This window comes from Cygnus atratus, chromosome 5 (assembly GCF_013377495.2).
Source record: "Cygnus atratus isolate AKBS03 ecotype Queensland, Australia chromosome 5, CAtr_DNAZoo_HiC_assembly, whole genome shotgun sequence".
In the NCBI taxonomy this organism is placed as follows: Eukaryota; Metazoa; Chordata; class Aves; order Anseriformes; family Anatidae; genus Cygnus; species Cygnus atratus.
In genome coordinates, this window is record NC_066366.1 from 51,044,127 (window position 1) to 51,065,679 (window position 21,553).

General features: G+C 36.8%; 2 protein-coding genes across 3 annotated transcripts in view; one reads left to right on the forward strand and one right to left on the reverse strand.

The window, feature by feature from the left end:
• The window catches only part of ATG2B (autophagy related 2B), a 44,592-nt gene extending 27,390 nt beyond the window's left edge, over nucleotides 1-17,202 (reverse strand). Inside the window, exons 1-15 of the mRNA XM_035539431.2 lie at nucleotides 16,674-17,202; nucleotides 12,874-13,036; nucleotides 10,594-10,746; nucleotides 9,563-9,665; nucleotides 8,509-8,671; nucleotides 7,843-8,022; nucleotides 5,827-5,923; nucleotides 4,759-4,941; nucleotides 3,962-4,116; nucleotides 3,064-3,175; nucleotides 2,660-2,921; nucleotides 1,647-1,797; nucleotides 1,022-1,111; nucleotides 661-849; nucleotides 209-482 (exon numbers count right to left, since the gene is read on the reverse strand). Of these exons, the coding sequence (XP_035395324.1) occupies nucleotides 209-482; nucleotides 661-849; nucleotides 1,022-1,111; nucleotides 1,647-1,797; nucleotides 2,660-2,921; nucleotides 3,064-3,175; nucleotides 3,962-4,116; nucleotides 4,759-4,941; nucleotides 5,827-5,923; nucleotides 7,843-8,022; nucleotides 8,509-8,671; nucleotides 9,563-9,665; nucleotides 10,594-10,746; nucleotides 12,874-13,036; nucleotides 16,674-16,835 (2,437 nt within the window). The 5' untranslated portion in view covers nucleotides 16,836-17,202. The remainder of the gene's footprint in view (nucleotides 1-208; nucleotides 483-660; nucleotides 850-1,021; nucleotides 1,112-1,646; nucleotides 1,798-2,659; nucleotides 2,922-3,063; nucleotides 3,176-3,961; nucleotides 4,117-4,758; nucleotides 4,942-5,826; nucleotides 5,924-7,842; nucleotides 8,023-8,508; nucleotides 8,672-9,562; nucleotides 9,666-10,593; nucleotides 10,747-12,873; nucleotides 13,037-16,673) is intronic.
• A 72-nt stretch (nucleotides 17,203-17,274) lies between these two features.
• Nucleotides 17,275-21,066, forward strand: GSKIP (GSK3B interacting protein). Of its 2 annotated transcripts, XM_035539433.2 has the most exons (4): nucleotides 17,323-17,425; nucleotides 17,965-18,190; nucleotides 18,289-18,547; nucleotides 19,177-21,066. In XM_035539433.2, the coding sequence occupies exons 3-4, from the start codon at nucleotides 18,290-18,292 to the stop codon at nucleotides 19,333-19,335; spliced, it is 417 nt and encodes a 138-aa protein (XP_035395326.1). In that variant the 5' UTR covers nucleotides 17,323-17,425; nucleotides 17,965-18,190; nucleotide 18,289; the 3' UTR covers nucleotides 19,336-21,066. The 2 variants fall into 2 exon arrangements, with proteins under 2 accessions (XP_035395325.1, XP_035395326.1); XM_035539432.2 differs by lacking the exon at nucleotides 17,965-18,190 and having other exon boundaries at nucleotides 17,275-17,425.
• Nucleotides 21,067-21,553: the final 487 nt, after the last annotated feature.

A 21,553-nucleotide genomic window follows, 5' to 3' on the forward strand; every position in this document is an offset into this window, starting at 1 on the left:
TCCCAACAGTATTGCTTTGACTTATGCAGATATTTAGTACAGAACACAAAACTACAGCAGAGATATCTGCTTCAGATATCTGCAGATGGAAACGCATTCCTTCAAGAGGAAAAAAGTCACGATTAATCCATAAAAGAACACCTTTGTCTCAACTGCATAATTTCTGGGAAAATAATAAAAAAAGAATACTTAAACGTAATATTCTTACCAGTTAGCTCTTTAAATGTAAGTTCTAATTTAACTTGTTCTGGAGTTGACCCTCCTATAAATTCAGTTTTAAATTCCATATCTGTAAATTCAAGATGAAGAATCTCCTTCTGAAGTGATTTCTTAAACCATGGTCCTCTTTCCTGATCTGACCGCAGGTCAGGTATGGGGAAGCGAACAGACAGATTTAATGCAGGGGCAGTGACTTGAACTGAAACTCTACAGTTTGCAGGAGTATGTGAATCATCCAGAAAAACTTCAGTAAATGCTTTATGCTAAAACAAAGTAAACAGAAAAAGTAAAAGAACTTACCACTGACTTTAGGTTTGTTATCAAACATACAATCACTAAAATGATGAGATAGCTGCTGTTCTTTATCAGAAGTGAAAAACAAAAACAAACAAAAAATAGACTATCCTGTCTTCCTGCTGGAAAAAAAAAAAATCAACTTACCAGATTTATGTGCTTGTTGTAAGAAGTGTACATGTGAGATGCCATCATCTCCACTGTAGTTAGTTTCTGTGGTTGAAGTAAAGAATTTAATCTATCTACAATACTAATATCCAGCTCACAAAACACCGGACTTAACTTTATTTGTAATTCTGCTTTCTGTGGAATAGAACTGAGTCTCCCTTGACTACCCTGAAAAGAAAGAGAAAAAGCACTAAAATCCTTAAAAACAACATAGTGAAACAAATTATAATAGCTGAGAGTTAAGGACTCTCAGCTGTACAAGGTACCTTTCTGTTAAAATGAACAAAATTAGACAAATGCTGTTATGCAGAAACTTGGTGTTTGTAATCTCCCTCCTTACCTGAGGTCCTCTATTATCTGAATGCTTATAATGAAGCTGAAGACATGGCAGAGCATGGGTATTTTCTTCTTCAGAATGAAATGTCAGCAGCTTTAGAACAGAAGAGTCAAAAATAATTAATGGATAAGGAGGCCATAGAAAAAGACATTTATGACATTTTACCTAGAACAGATAGCATGAAATTCTGGATTCAAGTCAGTGAACAGAGCCCTGGTCCATTCACTTACTCAATCCATTTGTTCCGTTACTTCTAATGATGTCTCTCATCATTAAAGAGTTGGAACAACAAGCATCACCTAAAGAAACCTTCCTATTGCTTAACTCCACGGGTTAGTTTTTGAAAAAAATCTTACTCCAATTCCCAAATTACATTAAGCATATTTTAAAGAGAGGTAAACTACGGAATTCTGGCTACTGAATTCTATTTTTGTCAGGAATGACAGCAGTCTGGTTCACCATTTGAGCTTTCAATTAAAATATGAGACGCATCTTAAAACCATAGCATTTATAAACTTATAACTTAAAAATTATAACTAAGTTAAAATCTAGCATTTTAAATTATACAATTCAAATTTCTTTTTGGGGAACTCCCTGCCTTCTTTTTTTTTTTTTTTTTTAAACATACCTCTGTATAGTGAGGCTGAATGGAATGAGAGTCAGTAGAGAAAAGGCATTCCAGGAACTCCATATCCCCAATGGATAAATCAGTACTAAAACTTCGAGAGGCAGACCTTTGTCTCTGTTCATAAGACACTTTGATGCCAGTACCTATAAATCTGAATTATGAAAACTACGAATTACAGAAAGTAGCATGAAATAATAAAATTATGAAAAGTCAATGTTTAAACATGTAAAAAAAGTATCACTACAAGCCTGTAAAAATCATTAAAACTGACAAATTTTTCTTAAAAAGCTAAAAAGAAGTTTCTCATTGTAGCTTTAGCAACAAAGATAAAGGATTTCACATGTCATATTTCACTTCACACATCTAACTTAAGGTATAATTCACATAAAGATGGGAATCCTTATATAGACAAGGAAAGAGTCAGGTGCCTAAGGAAGTCTAGATTACATGCACAAGGTAAGAAAATATATTTACACCCTTAAACATTCTGCATCATACACTGTACTGGGACAGTAAAATCTTCCGGGAAAAAAATTGTTTCCTGACTAACTGTAGGGTTTTTGATAACTTTTTTTTTTTCCTTCACATTTCTTATCCGTACTAATACTATCCTATTTTGCACTAAGTAAAAACCTAAGCTTCTCCAAACAGAAATCCCTCTATTGCAGTAAAGATGGTACTAAAAATATATCTGTTGCTAAAGAAATAGTTTACTTAATGATCCTGATTCTGTAGCTTTCTGCAGTAGAAACTTTACCTAGTTAAATTGATCAATCATAAAGGTGCTAGGTTTACTTCAGTGTTTATGCATTTTGCTTCTTTTTTTGTATTAAAAAATACACCTTGGACAACAGGTGTCAAAATACAAGGCTATTTTGAAGTTAACAAAGAAGTCTAATGCAATTCAATTAAGTGACAATTCCAATGGAAATAAACTTCTTTATTTTATTCAAGTTTACTTAAGAGATATATATATGTACTTAAATTAGATTTATTAATAAGCAAAGTTATACCTAAGGTGATCATGAGAACAAGCTTCTGCAAACACTTCTCGGAAGGATAGAAAATCTTCTGTTGCAAACTTAACTGGCTCAATCTTTTCTATTCGGGCAAAGAAATCCCGAGCCATTGGTGTCAACGGGTTATGGTTCAGTGAACTTTCAGGTGGGGGTAAAGGGTCAATATGAAGTACAGACACTGAGAAAGTTCCCACTGCCAGTCTAAAAAGAAGCTCAGGTCTGGATTCATCCACAGAAACAGATCTGGATGGAATAGCTGAAATACAAAAGTAAGTCCATATAATTTTTCAGCAATAACACATTCATAACATTTTCATTTCTTTTTACCAAGTTGCTCCATAACAGTTTCTTTCCAGAACTATCTGGAGAGTAGAACGTAAAACAGCATTTTTACTTACATGTCCTTCTTAAGGAAGTCTGGTGAACCACGTTGGCTGTAAGCGAAGAACCTCTAGGAGGTTGTAGCTCTTGTCTGTTACGGTCAAGAAAATCACCCCAAGTTGGTTGAAGCTAAAATAAAAATATGCTACATCGTAAGTTTGCTAAATAGATGTTCATATACTTATTTATTAGGTCACGCATAAACTGTAAGGTAAAGGAACATGAAGACATGCATAAACAATCAACAGCATGCTATTTCATGGCATTTTAACACTCAACTGAATGATGCAGATATGCTTTAGGCTATGTTTTTTAATTCTACAGTAGTCTTTATCCACGTATTTATAAAGCTGGATAAAGCTGCTCTCTCAATAAACATCTATTATCTTGTTTCTCTGTAAAAAGCATGCATTCTCCATAGCTTTAATTAAATAAAACATTAGGCACCTAATATCTCCATCTTCCCCAAATCTGTTAACAGCATAATTTTTTGTTCTCTAAGAAATGAATATAATGATTTTGTATTTTCATTGTCATTGCCCATGTAGTCCATGTTAAAACAAGACTCAGATATCAAATATACAGTTATGAAAAATCAAAGGGTCTTTCATAGACGACCATTGTAATTTCTGAGGAATTTCGAAGCAAGTACTCTCCATTTCCTGTCCTGGTAGCCAAACAAAGAAACTTTCCGATACAGCTTCCATAGCTGACAAGGAATACTATCAGCTCTAAATAACTTTATGTCTCAAGACAGCTGTTAAACAATTTCAGATCTATACACAGACAGAAAGATGCAAAATTGGAGTAACAGAAAGTGTTGACCAGCAACAGTTCTTGATATTGCAAAGAATAAATGAAATGAAAAAATGTTGATTTCAAAAAGATTTTAAATGCAGTTAATACTATACATACCACTGTAGTGCTCAGTGGAGATCCTGCTGGTGTAGTTGTGTACGTACTAGTTAAAGACAAGTCTAGATCCATAGTAGGAGGGTCTCCAAGAGGTGGAAGGGAGGAAAGGCTGTGAGACATGTCCATGTCAGCCATCGAGAAAAAAACTTCTTCTTCTAATGAGAAACAAGGATAATAAAGAGTTACTTTCTAAAGTAAAAAAATAACTTTACTTTTAATGGGAATGTATTTCTAAGTTCAGAAATCCAATGGCTAGTCAGAATAACCAACTAAATATATTTTTTACAGAAGCTCCAGGTTCTCCTGACACTGAAACAAGTAGTACATACAGACAGAAATTATAAAAAAAGGCAAGAAAAATAATAAACTGTCAACCATTCTGTTTTCATATTCAAGTTGGTATAATTTCTACAGTTTCACGCCTTCTGACAAATCAAAGTTTTTATTTTCATATTACAAAACAGTAAAAAGTATTTAAGCAAATAAAAATGTAAGCATTAGTGCAATGCAACTATTACTTTCCTCAACGGTATTTTGAAAAGATACTACAGTTCACATGTATTTACAAAGTTGCAAAATAACATACAGATTACCGAACGCTTTTAATGAAACACTGAATGAAACCTAGCCCAATATTTAAACTGTAAATTCATTTTTCAGCAGTACAATTAATAGCACAATAGTAGTATGCCAAAGTTCTTTTGATACTTAAATTACTAAGATTAAAAGCTCAACACTCAATGTATGTAATTTTCACAACAGGCTATTTTCTACACTGCATCATCTTTTATACTTGCCACGACTAGAAGGCGTTCTGGCAGTCTCTGTTTCATAGAAGCTTTGTTCAGATGAGGCTCCTGCAGATAAAGACTCTTTTCTTAAATAACGTTTCAACTCCATCTGAATTCGATACTCATCCTCCTGCTTCATCGGTCGGTTCTTCCTATCTTTATTTGACAATTCTATCCTGCTTAGGCTCTCTAAATTAAAAAGGCACAAAACTCACTGTTACTTCCTCACCAGTATCCCAAAGAAAATTCAAAACTGAGTCTGAAAATTAACCAATTGTTATTGTTGTGTATCTATATATGTAGATTTATATGCACATCTATCTGTAGATGCGCACACATCTGTTGTGTATCAGATGTATATATACGCGTTGTTTTGGGGATTTTATGCATCCAAGATGGATTATTCTCTCTTTAGCATTACTTTCAAGTCTGAAGTGACTGTTTTAAGATCATATATGCAGATATGTTCACATATGATATCACCGTATATTTCTGGGTCAGCTTTAGAGACTAATGGACACAATGCCTTGAAGATTTTACTATTATTATCATCAATTATTAAAATTTCAGGTTTGAAGATGATACAAATTAGAAACTATTTGTAATGCTTTTCCAGTTATCGAAAACCAATTAACAAGTCTAGTACAACAAAAATGCTAGCATCGTTAGAAGAGTATCAAGCATCTACCCAGTATTAAGTGTTTTCCATGCCTGTCTCTAAAGCATAGGACACAACAAACTGGAATACTAACCTAAACCCTCTGGTCAGACAGAAGCTGTAAGAACCAAAAATGTTCTGGCCTCCTGACCTTCTCCAACTACCATTTCCCCATCTCTTGTCTTAAAAAAAATAAAAATAATAAAATCATTACCTACATTTTCATTATCAACAATCTGCAACTGAATAAAAACTGCATTATAGTCCTACTCAGAGCATTTTGCTAAAAACAGATAAAAATTATTATTAATCTACTACCACAAACATTTTTTCCACTGAAGAAACTTGTTTATCTTACAAATCTTCATTCTTGTCCACCTAAATACACATCTAACATTTACAGAATGCTCACTTGCCTGGTCCTGCAATAGCTGCTACCATGTCCAACAGAAGATGCACCTGCCTTGGTGACAGAAACAGATGTACAGAGTCTACTTGTCCATCCACATCCAACTGCAAAAAAAAGGAAGGAAAGAAATTAATGAACACAATTTTTCCTTAGAAGTCTTGACTCAAATATTCTGATGATAGATTTTGATGCTATAAAGAACACAGCCATCCCAGCAATACTTTCATCTTCCAACAGCTAGAACTTTTAACAGTGTATTGCTTCTGATTTGTAGCTTGGCAAGACGAACAGACCTGTCTCAGTGACTGTTTAGTTGCTTGAATTAAATACAGATTCACCTAGCAGGAAAATTCAAGAATACCATTAACATGCCCATGCTTAATAGTTTTAGAAGCAACTAACAGTATAAATTTAGCTTTTATGTACTAATTACAAAATACTGAAATCAGCTCCTTCTGAAGTAGACCTTAAAAACTGCACAGGTTCTCTGCAGAATTTCTCTTCAGTGTACAGACTAACAGATTTAAATGCTTTGTTCCAAAAGAGCAGGATGATTTTAAAAGTCTAATTGTTTTAACATGGTATACAACAGAGCAAGCCACTTATCTTGTGAGAACTGCTCAAGCTAAATTTATCTTAAGAACTCCTATAGATTTATTTTTCAGTTCAAAAGTCCTATACTCATTGTACTGGGTGTAGGTGGCAAAGCGTTGGTAGCAGGGTGTGCTGCAGGGATGGCCTCTGTAAGAAGAGGTCATGGGCTGTCCCGTGCTGGGCGTGGCTGGTTACAGCCAGCCCTGCACCAGACTCTCCTCAGGACACAGCACAGCCCATCAGCAAAGCAGGTTTTCACCCCTGCAACAACATATTTAAGAAACAACATAATGCTATGTAGGCTGCAAGGAAAAAATAGCTGTGAGAAACAATCCTGCAAACACCAAGGTCAGAGAAGAAGGAGAGGGAGAAGGTGCTCCAGACACTGGAGCCGAGATGCCCTTGCAGCCCATGGAAGAGACCTCTGGTAGAATAGAATTTCCCTGCAATTGTTAATAGATTATTTTAATATTGGAGACAAGGGGCGTATATTTATACAAATTTACCTATATATTCACACCTTTAAAGAAAAAAAAAAGCTTTATTTTCAACTGCTTTGTTTCCTGTATTTTTACGTCAGTCAAAATATTATTTTAACTACTAGCATTTAAATATAGCATTATTATTTTATTGCTATAAATTTTAACATAAAAATTCAAAAGTAGAAATGTTCACATTAGTTTTATAGTGCTGCAACCTAAGCAAGAATTTAAGGACTACTTGTAATTCTTGAAGTAATTATATCCTTTTAAAGTGTTTTTAATCAGCCATTTAAACATTCCATGCATACGTAGGCAAGGTTAGTCATAGTGCTACAAGAAAAAAGGATAAATGAATAGCAGCAGGAGTTTCATGAAAACAAAACAATTTCCTCAGGACTCACTTCAATACATAAATTCATTCCATCTCCAAGATACAAGAACCCTCCTTTAAGAGATTTCCATGCATTTCTTGTATTTCCAAATGTAATTTTAATTAACTGTCCTCCTGCAGTTCCTTTTACTGTTTGCTTTGCATAGAAATAGCAGGAGAATGTCTAAGTAGTTAACGTATTTGTTTACTTAAGAAAAAACAAAATAGACCCACAAACCCACACTTGACTTACTCTTCTTTTATTTATAAGTTTAAAAAAAAATCCCCTAACGATTATACAGTTTTTAACAGATAACATATCTATATTTTTTTTCTATATTTTTATATTTATATTTTCCTTTTTTTTTTTTCTGTATTTTATGATATGTCCTGGGAAGATATCAGATATCCTTTGTAAAGATGTCTTATTAAACATATACATTAGTACTGAATGCAGCAAATCTAAAACAAAACCTAAGGTGATTCTTTTCCTTTGAAAATCTTACCATTTTTGTATACAGTTAAAAAAAAATCCTACATAACCAATAATTTTAAAGACCAGGAAAGCATGACTAACCTTAGCTCCAGGAAGTACTTCATTTTGCTTTAATGTTAGGCTCAGCTCCATTCTACCAATCAGCTTACTGATCTGTACAGGGTCAGAAGGAGTAATTTCTGGCAAGTTTCTTGTTAATTGCGGATGTGGCTCATAAGTGATTTTTGGGTTCCAGCTAGGTGAAAGCTTTGGCTCAGTTGCCTTAAAAATGTTACAGAGATAGGGATTAGAATATATGCCATTTCTTATCAAGAAATGTAAACATGCACTTCAGATAAGCTTATCACACAAATGATAATTTCACACAAATATAAATCTGATAGTGGTATTAAAAAAACACTTATTAAGAACTGTGAAGAAACAAGGCACATAAAAATACGAAACATCAGGCCATCACAAAAAAAACTGGAGCAAATTTCCACAGAATAGCAAGTTATAGAGGACTTCCACACATTAAACTTGCAACCAGATTCCACTGCATTATATATCCTAAGTTTTACTCAGTAATAAAGTTTCCATTTCCTTCCCCCTTGTCAAAATCAACAGAAGTGATTATGAATGTTAGCAAATACAGATGCAAGTAAAAGTTCAATTTCTATATCCTTTAGAATGAATCTAATACATCAGTGTAACAATATATTCTATGCTTCATCACTTTACATTCTTACATAATGCATTTTATTTTACCAGCTGTGTAGCTGAACACACTGGGGAGGACTTTGTTGATGCGGGAAACTCATCCCAGAAGAAAGAGACACCTGAGAGCTGAAGTAACTTGTGAGCAAAAGCTGTGGGCTGATGTACATTAATTCCAGAGCACTCATCAGCAGTTTCATCACAGTACATAGTTCTGGGAGACAAAAGCAAGGAAATAAAGATGGTAGGAGCATGCAAATTTTTACCTTTATTGTGCCATTTAGCCTCTAAGTTTGTACATGCTCTCTCCCTCTTCAGACTATTTACAATGCCGTAGACTGTCCTGAAAGGAGAAACCACCACTCTCTGGGAACGGGTGGAGACCTTCAATTTTCTACAGGACATTTGCAACATGCTTCCAGTGTAAATATATCCTGGTGTATTACCCTAGTACTTATGTCTAATCTAACTGTAAAACGAAGGAGTCTGCCCAACACTGTTTCCATTAGGACATATGTAACTCTTGCTTCAGAACCCTGATTTTTGGAAAATCTACCATCTAATATTTTTATGTTGTCTACAAGCACTATTTGAAAGTAATATTCTGTGTCAAAATAGAATTTGAATATTGAGAGAATGTATTCCAGTCCCATAAATTTTTGGTGCAAGTCTTCACATAAGAGAATCTACAGTGGAAAAATACATCTGCCTTTCCATAAATAAGTTGTATCAAATATCAAAACAACATGCTATTTATCGCTTTTGAGTAAGAGGTGGCCCGATTTGCCAATAATACCAAATGACTTTGGAGCTTCTGAGAGATGGTGTTCATTAATTGTGGAAGCGGTCATTACTTTGCCTTTTGAAAAGTCTAGATCTCTTCTAATTTGATGATTAAATATTGCGCAGTTAAAGTTCAGTGGAGAAACCGCTCCCTGGCTCTATAAAAGAGGTAGTCTTAACAGGGCTACTCAAGATCTAGTGTCTAACTGTATATGAAGATATGTTTATGTGCACATGGTAAAATACTTTGTACAAGAAGTGGCAAAAAATGTCCTGAAAATATATATATAAATATAGATAGATTTTTTCTAAAAATCTTTACCTTTCAATTCGAATTTCAAGTGCAGTTCCACTTTTAGAGTTTTCTGGCACATGTTCAACTCGCAAAACAGTATCTAAAAAGGTAACTTTCACTCTTCGTAGAACTTAAATGAGAAAATTAAAAGACAGCAAGCACTTAAGTCACTTTACTCAATAACGACTTTTATAAACCAAATGAAAGGCCATTTTAAATTGACAAAGTTCTCAATATTTATTTCAGTGAAAATAAATTGCCATTAAGTTTAATAAAGTAACAAGATCTCAAGTGACGATGTGAACTACTCCTAAATGTCTAATATGTACAACCATACCATGAAATGGACTGTAATGGACTTGAGCAAACAGCGACTCAAACCAAATTGTTCTGTGGCTCAGTGTGGATGACCCTTATAATATCTGCTGCATTGCACACCATGTCTAAACTCCTAAACATTGCTATAAGCACTATGGGTCTTTATCTGGATACTTCTATTTCTAGATCTGATTTTAGATGTTTCCCTTAGCTCAGACATTCCAGCACAAGGCTCTCCATTCCATCACGTGGTCATAAACACTTATTTTCTTCCACTTCAACAACAGCAAGCAACATGGTGTGATTATTGACATACACATCCTAACAGGTCAGTTTTGTGTAAAATGAACTGAAAAAACATTCTGATTTTCTTCAAAAGCATCAACGCTAACAACAGTAAGTTTGTGTGAAGTACTAAACTGGTACCTCCACAACTAAGGCACCTCACCAGTCATTCACACACAGATTTACTTCAATTTGTTCTGGTGCAAACAATGCGCAATTTGGCCCTGAAGAAGGGCTCATTCTGTCCACTGCACTATGTATACACATATTTCCAAGTACATTCCCCACACACACACCTTGAATACAGGAACTATTGTCCTGCCTTCCTGTTTAAAGTTTACAGGTATAAAGTGAAGATTTGTGAGAAAAGTTATGGCAAATAAGATGCCATTTTGCAAAACTGACACACAACAAAAACTGTGATGTTCACTCAGATCTCAATAATGAATTCATACCTGTTTCAATAGTTTCTGCAAATTTCTCAAGTCCTTCAAAAGGCTGGGATCCTTCTCCTTGTTCATCTGTCAATTTTTGGCTAAGACACTCTTTTGCAAGCTGCATACTACTGGTCATAAAACTTGACCAATACATCGGTTCAGACCCCGATGCTGTAAAGTAAGAGAAGTCTTAATAAATTTGTCTGTGAACATTTTGAAACAATGAAAACAAAATGAAATAAGTAATACATTTGGGACAACAAGAAAAGATTTCAACAGCTTGGTAAGAAGTCATACTTAAAAACGAACTTAGTCATGATCTGTCTTTATGGCTTATCATAGAATATCCCGAGTTGGAAGGGACCCATAAGGATCATCAAGTCCAACTCCTGGCACCGCACAGGTCTGCCCAAAAGTTTAGACCATGTGACTAAGTGCACAGTCCAATCTCTTCTTAAATTCAGACAGGCTTGGTGCAGTGACTGCTTCACTGGGGCGCCTGTTCCAGTGTGCAACCACCCTCTTGGGGAAGAGCCTCTTCCTATGTCCAGCCTAAACTTCCCCTGCCCCAGCTTAACACCGTTCCCGTGGGTCCTATCACTGGTGATAACGGAGAATAGGTCACCTGCCTCTCCACTCCCCCTATACACTACTTTTCAAATACCAGAACCTCACCAGTACAATTTAAATAGATTAAAGTAATTTAAAGGATGAAACCACTGTTCAAATTAACCAATCTTCAGCATTGCTTTAAGTGAATAATTTCACTCTAAACTTTATTATATTGGTATGATTTTGCAGGCATAATCAGCAAAATGAAATAAAAGAAATAAAAGAAATAACTTTGTTTTTAAGAATTATTTTCGGGTTTCCTATTCCATTTGAAACACACCCTAGATGAGGGAAGACTTGGCAAGGTTTAAAATGTTATCTAAGCATGTTAATTTAAACATGTTTAAATGTCTAATGCAGACCTGACCTACTAACTATAAAATAATAAAAGAGCAATCCAAGAGCCCAGCATGTGTTAAGCTTAACAAGTTTTTTAGCAAACAGATTAGCTTAATTGAAATTCTATCAGCTAACACCAAGCCTATTGTGAGCAAACACTATAAATCTAGATTAGAAAAGGTAATAAACTTCCAACATAACACCCTAGTACAGGAAACAAACAGTACAACAAGTACAAATGCAAACACGTTAAATGGACAAAACATTCCAGTTTAGCAATCAAATAAAACCAGCACTGTTCATCAAATAGAAATAAATGCATGAAAGTGAACAAATAAACCTTTCTCCTAATACTACCATTCTTTCAAATAACTAATCTTAAATCAGAACGTAAGACTGCTCAAAATTTAGTTCCAGTTAGACAAACAAGAATGAAACAGAGAAAATATGTTACTTAAAGTAACTCGTGAAAGATGGAGAATAGATTTATGCATTTTTCCACTTATGAAAAGAAAAAAAAATACAGAATAATCAAAGAAAAAATATTGGAATAAAATATTTTCTTCCACCTTCTTTACACTATAAAAAGGAAAACAAATTAAAATCCTTCAAACATTCATACATTAATCTCCACAAATTAAAAATGCACAGGAATGTCCCACACATGCTATAATAATAAATGTTACCAGAATTTCTGGGAGTTTCATAGTCACTAAAAATTTATCACCAGGACAATCAAAACTAGATCATCTAGATTTGTATGGATACAGACAAGCCAGAAGAGCTCAAACAATGCTCTCAGCATTATAATCAAACCTAATAAGTATTTACAGTAAAGTCATTATTTCAGACCATGATAGCAATTAAAATGTACTTGTTATCCAAATATACATACTAAATGCAGCTTCTGCCGTGAAGTTGCTGAAGAAAGCCAGTACCTCACTGAACCCCCCTCATAGTCTTACACTACTGTGTTCTTCTCCTGCCACGTAACAGCCAAGGTCCACACATCTACTAATGTTGACTAACAGCACTTGGCATGCAATAACCAAAAAAACTAGCTAACAAACTCCCTACCACGCTGCACTGTTTTGATTTCAATATGCCTGAAGCTGTTTGGAAGAAAAGATACAGCAGTAGGAGTATTATACACACTAAGTTATTTAATAGAACAACCAATTAAGAAACACTGGACCGTTTCTTTATTAGATTCTCTATATCGTTAATGCATGTAAATTAAAATGACACTTTAAATAACGCTAAGAACTGACTAAAACAGGTGCAGCCTTTTGCCTCTGAAAAACTGTGGAGTTTCCTTCTGAAAAATAAAAAAAATAACAAACCTACCAAGCCTTGGTCTTGGCCTGAAGACCATCTCTAATCCTTTTACTTCCAATGCACAGTTATCCTGTAGCAACGATCCCCATGGAACAGATAAAGAAATTGACTGGATAAAACCATCTGTGACTTCCAGAGGTGCATCTGCAGACTCCAGGATCTCATTAAGACACTAGAAGAGAATCAAGAAAAAAAATAATCAGCATAGTAACAACAATAAAATATAATGCATATATATGCATGTGTGTATATATATATATATATATATATACATACACTGTATATAATAAGACAGATTGATCTATTAGAAAAGGAATTAGAGAAACAATAAACCAGCTGTTTCCAAGTATTTTGATTCCATCATAATTTGTTTCCATTCATTACTGAGCTTTCAACATAATAGTTTTATCTGTGGCTAGCTATATAGCCTGTATTTTTACACCACATCAACAAATTCTGCTATCCTACTGTTATAAATACCACAATACTGATACAGGTTCATCTGTTCTTTTTCTACCAATATTGGAAGACCAATTTCTAACAATATTAAGACTAAGAACGCTGTAAGTACCTGGTTTCTGTGACAAGCCTATTTCACAAGACAAATTTCAATGTAACACTCATTTGACCCTTCCCTGCAACAATGGAACAACGCAACCAAATAATCATCTATTGCTTCATACCATACTTGCCATTTCTAAATTATATTTTACTGTGTTCAAAGTCATGTTCAACACTAATTTAAAATTACAAAAATTGAAACTCAGTTGACAATCCAATGTTCAACAGAAACTGTTTCATTAATCGAGTCCTTTATAGTGACATTATAAACAAAACTCCAATCAATCAAGCTTCCGTAAGTATCACAAAGAGTTGAGTGAAATTGATGACAGAAATGGAAGCCAGCTCTCAAGCAGTAATTAAGGATTTTGAAGTTTTCTGTAATCCTCAGAGAAGTCTCTTTTTGCACCATAGTGCTTTCATTACAACTACAGAGTCCAAAAGAGGCCTTTTCCAAACCAAACACATTTTTCCCATCTTTATTAAAAAAAGCAACCCCGTTTGCGCTAATTCAAATGTTCAATAATTTCAATTTTCACTAAATAAGAACTATCTAGGCTGCTCTAATAAAATAAACACAATCTAAATCCCATACCAAACTTGGTGAGTGTAACCTTCTGCTGTACACAAGACCCTGCTGAAGACTGTGGCTGTAGTATCAGGATACAACATTCTACAGACAAACGTGTGGTTTCAACCTTCCTATCTTGAACACAAACTTTGATTTTACCTCAAAAAAGCATAAGTTCAACATGTTAAAAAGATAAGGAATTAAAAGATGCTTTCAATTTTTATTTATTTTTAAAATGCTGTTTTATAGGATTTAAAAATAAATATGAACAAAAACTTCAGAAAATCAGATTTTTTTCATTCGTAAGTCTCCAGTTTTAACTGTCACTTTGTGTTAACTTGCTCTATACTCTCAGTAAATTTGCTTTTAGAATTTTATCTACTTGTATGCTTTTCTAGTTCCTGTTCCAAAGTCCACTCAAGCACTAGAAAAAGACACCAACTTAAAAAATAAAAATAAAAAAAAAAGCAGAACTTGAAACAGTTTTGTCAGGAAATTTTTAAATAATCAAATAATGAAGATTCAAAGACATTAAAATGTTATTTTGAATTAAATGTAATAATTATAGATGTGGCAGTAGCATAAGATAAAGCAAGAAGTAATTATTTGGCATGAAAACCTTATTTGAAAATAATACTGATTCTTTTAAATTACTTGAACCTTTACAAATTAATTTGCTATAAGAGGAAGTAAGCTAGTTATTAAAATCAATTTTGAATAAATCTGACCTCAGAAAACTTTTTGCTAGCAAGATACATTACAACAGAAATTATTAAATACATTCCTTATTACTTTGAAATAGAAATTTACTATCTAAAAGAAAAAAAAATCAAGTATTTTTATACCTGTTGTACCTAGAAAGCACTAATTACAGCATTCTAAGCAAAATTTTAAAACTGAAGCACAGACTTTGCATCAGGACTTTTTCCCACGTTTGACTGAAAGCATGCAGCTAGAATCACAGCAATACTACCTGCTAAAACACCATTCGATGTGCACTAAAATTCAACCACAAATAACATGGGATACATTCTGATTTTTCTCAACAGTCCAGGAGGCAAGGGTGTTACGGCAATAGCCCCAAGTATTTCTATCTGTAGAAATTGTAAACACGTGTACAACATCTTATTGTATATTAAGATGAACAAATGTATCCACAAAAATGGATGAGATAATATGCAAAACTACAGTCATCCTGGTAATTCGCAGAGAACAAGCTTACAATGACTAGAGGAAAAAAGGAGCTGTAGTACTTCCGTGACATCTGTTTTGCAATCTGTCATACACGAGAGTCACGTGCAGAGAACTTCAAACATGTCATTCATTGTTTATAAGTCAGAAAGAAAAATGTTGATCTACAAATGGGAAAGATAACCTAAGCTTTAGCGTACATACATTTAATCACTCTGTATCCGTAATTAAGTATTAATTTACTATTGTCTCTAACTGCTACCGACTCAAAATATTTATATTTCAAATAATGTCACTTTGACTAGTGAAGACTGCTGTGACACCCACTAGAGGGCATAATAACTCAAAGCCTAACAGCCTTACAGCCTGCCACAGAAAACAAGCTGTGGACAACACATAAAAGAAAGAAAACAACAACCCCCAACACCAAAATCCTGGTAATTTTGAGCATTTCTACAAATGTCTGTCCCCTGCCACTTTCCAACATACTTGCACATAAACAACTGGAAAAGCATTATTTGAAAATATCATTCACAATCATTTTAAAATGAACCCAGAGCACAGTACTGTAAAAACGTGTTTTGACAGCAGCTTGTAAAGCATTAAGCCTGTATAGTTAGTTAATCATCTATGCTACCTTGAAAGTCAGTGACTGACGCACAGAAGCACTTCAGGCTCCTCATGACACTCACTTGACTGGCAGGTGGAATGCAGTACCATTGGTAATTAACCCAAGAAACTTTACAAAACCCTACAGACATGGACACAGACTTCTGAATAACTACAGCAGGCTAGAAGTGTGTGTGTGTGCGTGTGTGTGTACAGACATACATATGTATATATAAATATACACACCAAGACTGAAAAAAGCTTTTGTTGGTTCAAAGCAACACAGCCCACCTGCTAAGCTAACTCAGCTAAAAGCAGCTTCCCATTTCTTGTCAACACATACTCTCATCATTTCCAAGACTAGGCTGTGGAGATCCCTAAAAACAGTCCCTAAAGTCCAACACAACACTGCCAGAAAGAACTAAGGGCCTCCCTGCTGAAGACAAAGCAGAGATAGAACAGGGATCACTATGTGTTTTTATCATCTCTAGTAGTCAGTAACAGGATTCTCTGGAACTACAGCAACAATTTCCAATGGTCTGGTCAGTATGAGCTCCTTCTCCCTGAGATGTCAGCAGCTCCTGCCTTTTTTTTACTTAAACTGTGAACACTTCTTTTTCTCATCCATAATCAAAAACAAACAACAAAACCAAGCCATGGCCGGAAAAATATATCCGTAATAAATGCCCAGATTATTTTTTTCAAGTGTTCGCATATCAGAGAAGAGTTCCCTGGATGAGACGCTAATTATGGCTGTAACTTTTTACATAACGAGGCCGGGTACTGAAAATGAAGTGGGTGGCAGCCGGGGGCAGGCGATCAGCTGGTCCCTCAGCCGCAGCAGGAGCCGAGGGGGCGAAGCGCCGGCATCTCTTACCCACTTATCCAGGGGGACCTGCGTCAGGGAGCCGGTGCCCTGGTAGAGATCCAGGCTGAGCTGCTCCAGGCTGAGCTTCTCCTGCAAGAAGTGGCCCAGGTACCTCTGCAGCAGGTACCTGCAGGCCCTCTTCTTGATGGACTCCGAGAAAGGCCACGGCATGGCGGCGGCGCGCTGGGGGCCGGGCAGCGGGACGGGGCGGCCGGAGAGAGAGAGAGAAGGGGGCGAGCGGCAGCCGCCGGGCCCAGCCTCGCCCCTCAGCGCTGGCTCCCGCCGGGGCTCCCCGCGGCCAGGCGGCGCCCCTGGCACGGCCGGCGGGGCGGCACCGCCTGCCCTCAGGCAGGTAGCTCCATCCTCACGCCGCCGCCGCCATCTTCTCGGCGCCCCGCGAGCGGCGGAGGGGGGGGACGACGACGCCGCGGGGTGCGGCGAAGGAAGGGGCTGGGGGGGCGCCCCCTGTCAGCTCTCCGCTGCCGTGCCGAGCCGAGCCGGGCCGGGCCGTTCTGTGCCGGGCCGATGCGGGCTGTTTGTTTGTCGTTTTCCTTCCCGCTTGCCCCCCCCGCTCTGCCGATCGCCGTGCCCAGCCCCCTGACGTCCGCGAGGAAATGGCGTCCCCAGCGGAGGAGGCGGGGGCGGAAGCGGCCGCGGGAGGCGGTGGAGCCGGAGCCGGGGCCGGGGCAGGCTCTGGCTGTGCGGGGAGCGGCCCCGGGGCGAGCGGGGCGATCGCTCTTCGGTGCCGGGCACCCGCACCGGTAGGTGGGTGGGCTGCCGGGGGGCGGTGGGTGGCTCCCCGCTCCTCTCCGTGAGACGCGAGCCTGCTCTGAGCGGCTTTCCCTCGTAGGCGCCGGGCTTCGGGGGCTGCCTAAGCCTCGGCTGGGGCCGTGTATGGGCGTCGGGTGGGTTTGTGAGGCAGCGACGGAGGTCGTGTGGTGCTGCGAGCGACTTGCGCCTGCTAGGGCAGCGTTGCAGGTCTCGGGCAGGTTCCCCGGGGTGTGGGGTAGCGCCGGGGTCGGCCCTTTGTGGTAGCAGGCCGGCTGTGTGTGTCTCTGAGTCGTACTGGCTTTTACTGCGTAAAAACCAAGCAAGGGGATTGTTGTTTAGTGAAGCAAAACAAAAATCTTGTTCTTAATCTGTCCTCATAACCTCTGATAACCCATTTAGTTCACAGACGCTCGGAAATCTGTCTTAAATTCGTCAATAACAGTGGTGAATTATTCACCAATAGACTACGTTCACCAATTTTCAGCAGCTGTTAATTGCAGTTTTTGCTGGCATCACTTGGTTTTCTTAGTGCATTCTGGATCCGCGAAGCGCAGAGTTAGTTGCTGCTGAATCATAACAGAGCCTTACACAACTCGCTGCCAGTTGTCCGTCTGTGAAGCAGCAGCTCCTGTGGTAGCTCCTGTGTGCTGATGGGACCAGAACAGCTGTTCCCAACCGCAAGGTTTGGAGTTCTCTGGGCTGTCCCGAGTTGCAGAATTCACTGAGTCTCCTATTTTACTTTTTTTTGGACAATGGTAAATATGCCTGCTTCAGATATTCCTCCAGTTTTATGGTATTAATGTCATATATTGACTCTAGCGGTATAATCTAAAATGCGTGTTTCCATATGCAGAATGGAGACTGACTGCAATCCTATGGAGTCGCCCAGTAATACGGGATTTGAAGAGGATTCTGATTATAGAGACTTTGAAGGAACAGATGTGAAAGATATGAGACTAGAAGCTGAAGCTGTTGTGAATGATGTTCTTTTTGCTGTCAGCAACATGTTTGTCTCAAAAACCCTTCCATGTGCAGAGGATGTGGCGTATATTAATGTGGAAACCAGGGAAAGGAACAGGTACTGCCTGGAGCTCACTGAAGCAGGACTCAGGGTAAACTAATTTGTTTATAATTTCTTATGCGTATTTGTTTTGAGTAATGATCTTGTTCAAAAAGTGCCTAGAAAGATACTTCAGTGGCACGAAAATAACACACATACTTGTCTTATACTTATTTGAAAGCCTGTTTTCTGCATGTTCCCCTAGAAAGGGGATCTTTAGTTACTTCAAACAAAGCGAGAACTTGATGGAAAAACAGGCATTTTTGTATAGACATCTGCAAAATGATGAAGACTGAAGTAGCCAATGGACAAATTTAATATAGGCATAACACTCTGGGTTTTTCAGGTACCCAGGTAAATTATTAATACAATATGTATACAACTCCATTTTGTACCATTTATAGTGTTTGTGAGAATTCATAGATGTAAGACTTCTTTCCAAAGGTGACAATGACAGTTTTTACTAATGTTCTGAGTTTTGGAAGAAAGTATTTGAAACAGTCTAAATACTGTATTACCAGTAAGCCCCACAGTAGAAAGCACAGACTGCAATTTAAATCAAGTATCTTGTTTGCATATTGCTGTACAGCCTGACTGGAAAAATTAAACTTTGTGATACCTATTTCCCATTGCAAGGTGATCCTAATCACAAAAATTTAACCGATGATTTCTTTGTTACAGGTAGTAGCTTATGATTTTGATCAGACTGATGACAGTTTGCAGACACCGTACCACGAAACTGTCTACTCCTTATTGGACTCTCTCAGCCCTGCATATCGAGAGGTGTTTGGAAATGCATTACTACAAAGACTAGAAGCTTTGAAGAAAGATCAGTCGTGATTTACCCTGAAGCGAAGATGTAATATTAGAAGGAATTCTTAATATGAGGCACTGCAGTCTTTCTTACAAACACAGCCACAAACATCTTAAGCTTAATTTCTTGCATTAACATCTACTGCATACTAGTACTGATCTATAGCATTTTGCTTCAGAGGATTTGTGTATATCACAGTGCTATTGATAAATTGTAAAACTACTGAACTTATTTTTTCTTTTTGTTGAAGGTAAGCAAGTAACTTGCTTCTCACAACATTTAAAAAAATTTGGTCTCTTTTCAAAGTGTTACTATCCAAAACTCAAAAACACGTAGAGACTGAATATTACAGAGGCAAGTAGTAATCTTTTTTTTTTTTTTGGTGTATACTTACTGATCATTGTCATATATGCTTTTTAAAATAGAAGTTAACTGTCTAATTAACATCTAGTAGTTGAAATTGATTGAGTAGAACAGGCAATTAAGTTCTGTTTTAAACTGAAAATTACTTTTTTTGATTTGCTGTGCATAAATCTGAAAACTCTAAGCTTCAGTAGCAAGAAAGATGGCTCTTGAACAGTTGAGTGTTGATTATATAATAACAGCATCTGAGTTAAAAGGAAAGCTCAGTATTGTTTGATCTGTCCGTGTCTGTGGCAACCAACAAACTCCAAAGAGTGAATGAGATGTACTGCTACTATATGAATGTACTGTCTGAATCACAAATGAGCTAAGCACAGAAGTAAATTCGGATGTAACAGGCTACATTCCCTAAAGATGATGTTATGTATGATATATATGTATGTATGCTATATTGTAACTGTTTGGGAGGCTTGAAAGACATTTTAGCCTGTTTACTGTTCTGAATGTCTGTTTACATGATGTACAGGATATACCCAAGAGTATTTTTGCTTCAGCCTTTACTTTCTATAATACAGTACTTTGGTACTCCTGTTTTTCAACTTTTCTCCCTCAATTGTACAGCATCCTCTCCTAATGAATAATGAGTAAGCTCTGTAATGTTACTTGCATTGTATTGGTTTGAAACCAAAGGTTGTATGAAATTTGCTAAGGCTAATACAAGCTGGAAGACGTAACTTGTATTTTCTACTTTAAAAATGGTACAAATCTCTTTATAAATTTATTGTATTGATGTAACTTTTCAAGTACGTATTGAATGGTAGACTTTTTTTAAAAAAATACTGTTGGCTAGAAATACTAGAACTTCTAAACTAGCATTTTGTGACTGTCATACTTTTTGTATTCTTGTATTATTCAGTATTTGTGCATCTTTATTTATTCTGCCATGTTTAGGTGCTAAGTATATGCAGTAGCTTTCTTGGAGTCACACTTATGAATACATCAGTTCCAGTGATTTCAGTAGACCTATATTGACTTACACCTGCTGAGGAATAATCTAATGGGAGAGGCTGCGTAGAGCTTTTATAATAGCTTTGGGGTAGTGATGTTATAACTATGACTGATGAGACAACTGCAGTCAGTGCTTCTGTTTTCTAGAGCTTGATTTCTTTATCTTGTTAGGTTGACACTTGGGATGTTAATCCTTTGCTCCAGGGTATGAATCTATGCTCTAAAAATTGTTCATAGGCTCTCTTTTGCACACAGGTCTGTGGCACGTGGTTAGTCCTCTGTGAGGAGAATGTACTTTACCAAATTTATATTTGAATATTTTCCCTTGCAATTAATTTACTTGTTCTATTTAAATGACTAAAGCATTAAACAAATGCACCCACCAATGTGTTGTAGCTTTCTTGGGGGGGGGGGGGGGGGGGAGAGGGGGTGTGAACAACCAAAGTTATTCTTTCCTTAAACACTTCTTAAACATTTGATTGTTAACAAGTATTTCAAAAATACCTCTGGCTGCAAACTTGTATCCGCTGAACCTGTCATGAAAAGATACAGTAGGTGACCATAGAGGGACTTTGAAAGGACACATGACAAATATAAGTGGAAAAAATGACAAAGTTAATGTTACAGTGCCAAGAACTTTTTCATAGACATCTTTAAAATGTTTTGTCATTTCAAGTGCTTATTATAAACTAAAGCTGAGAAATACTTCTAAAACATACGGTTTGTAGGTGTTACCAGAATAAACTTATACTATTTTTTGTACTGAAATATTAACTTAAAAATGGGAGAGCTGTGTCATTCCACAATTTCTGATTCTGGGTTTATGAATAACACGCTCTCTAGTTCTTATACTTAGAATTGTTGCCTCTATGG

What these genes read in the sequence shown, in the direction of transcription:
- GSKIP (XM_035539432.2), top strand. Translation starts at nt 18,290, where the DNA reads ATGGAGACTGACTGCAATCCTATGGAGTCGCCCAGTAATACGGGATTT. An exon ending in TCACTGAAGCAGGACTCAGG is followed by an intron (nt 18,548 to 19,176) that starts GTAAACTAATTT and finishes TCTTTGTTACAG; the next exon opens with GTAGTAGCTTATGATTTTGA.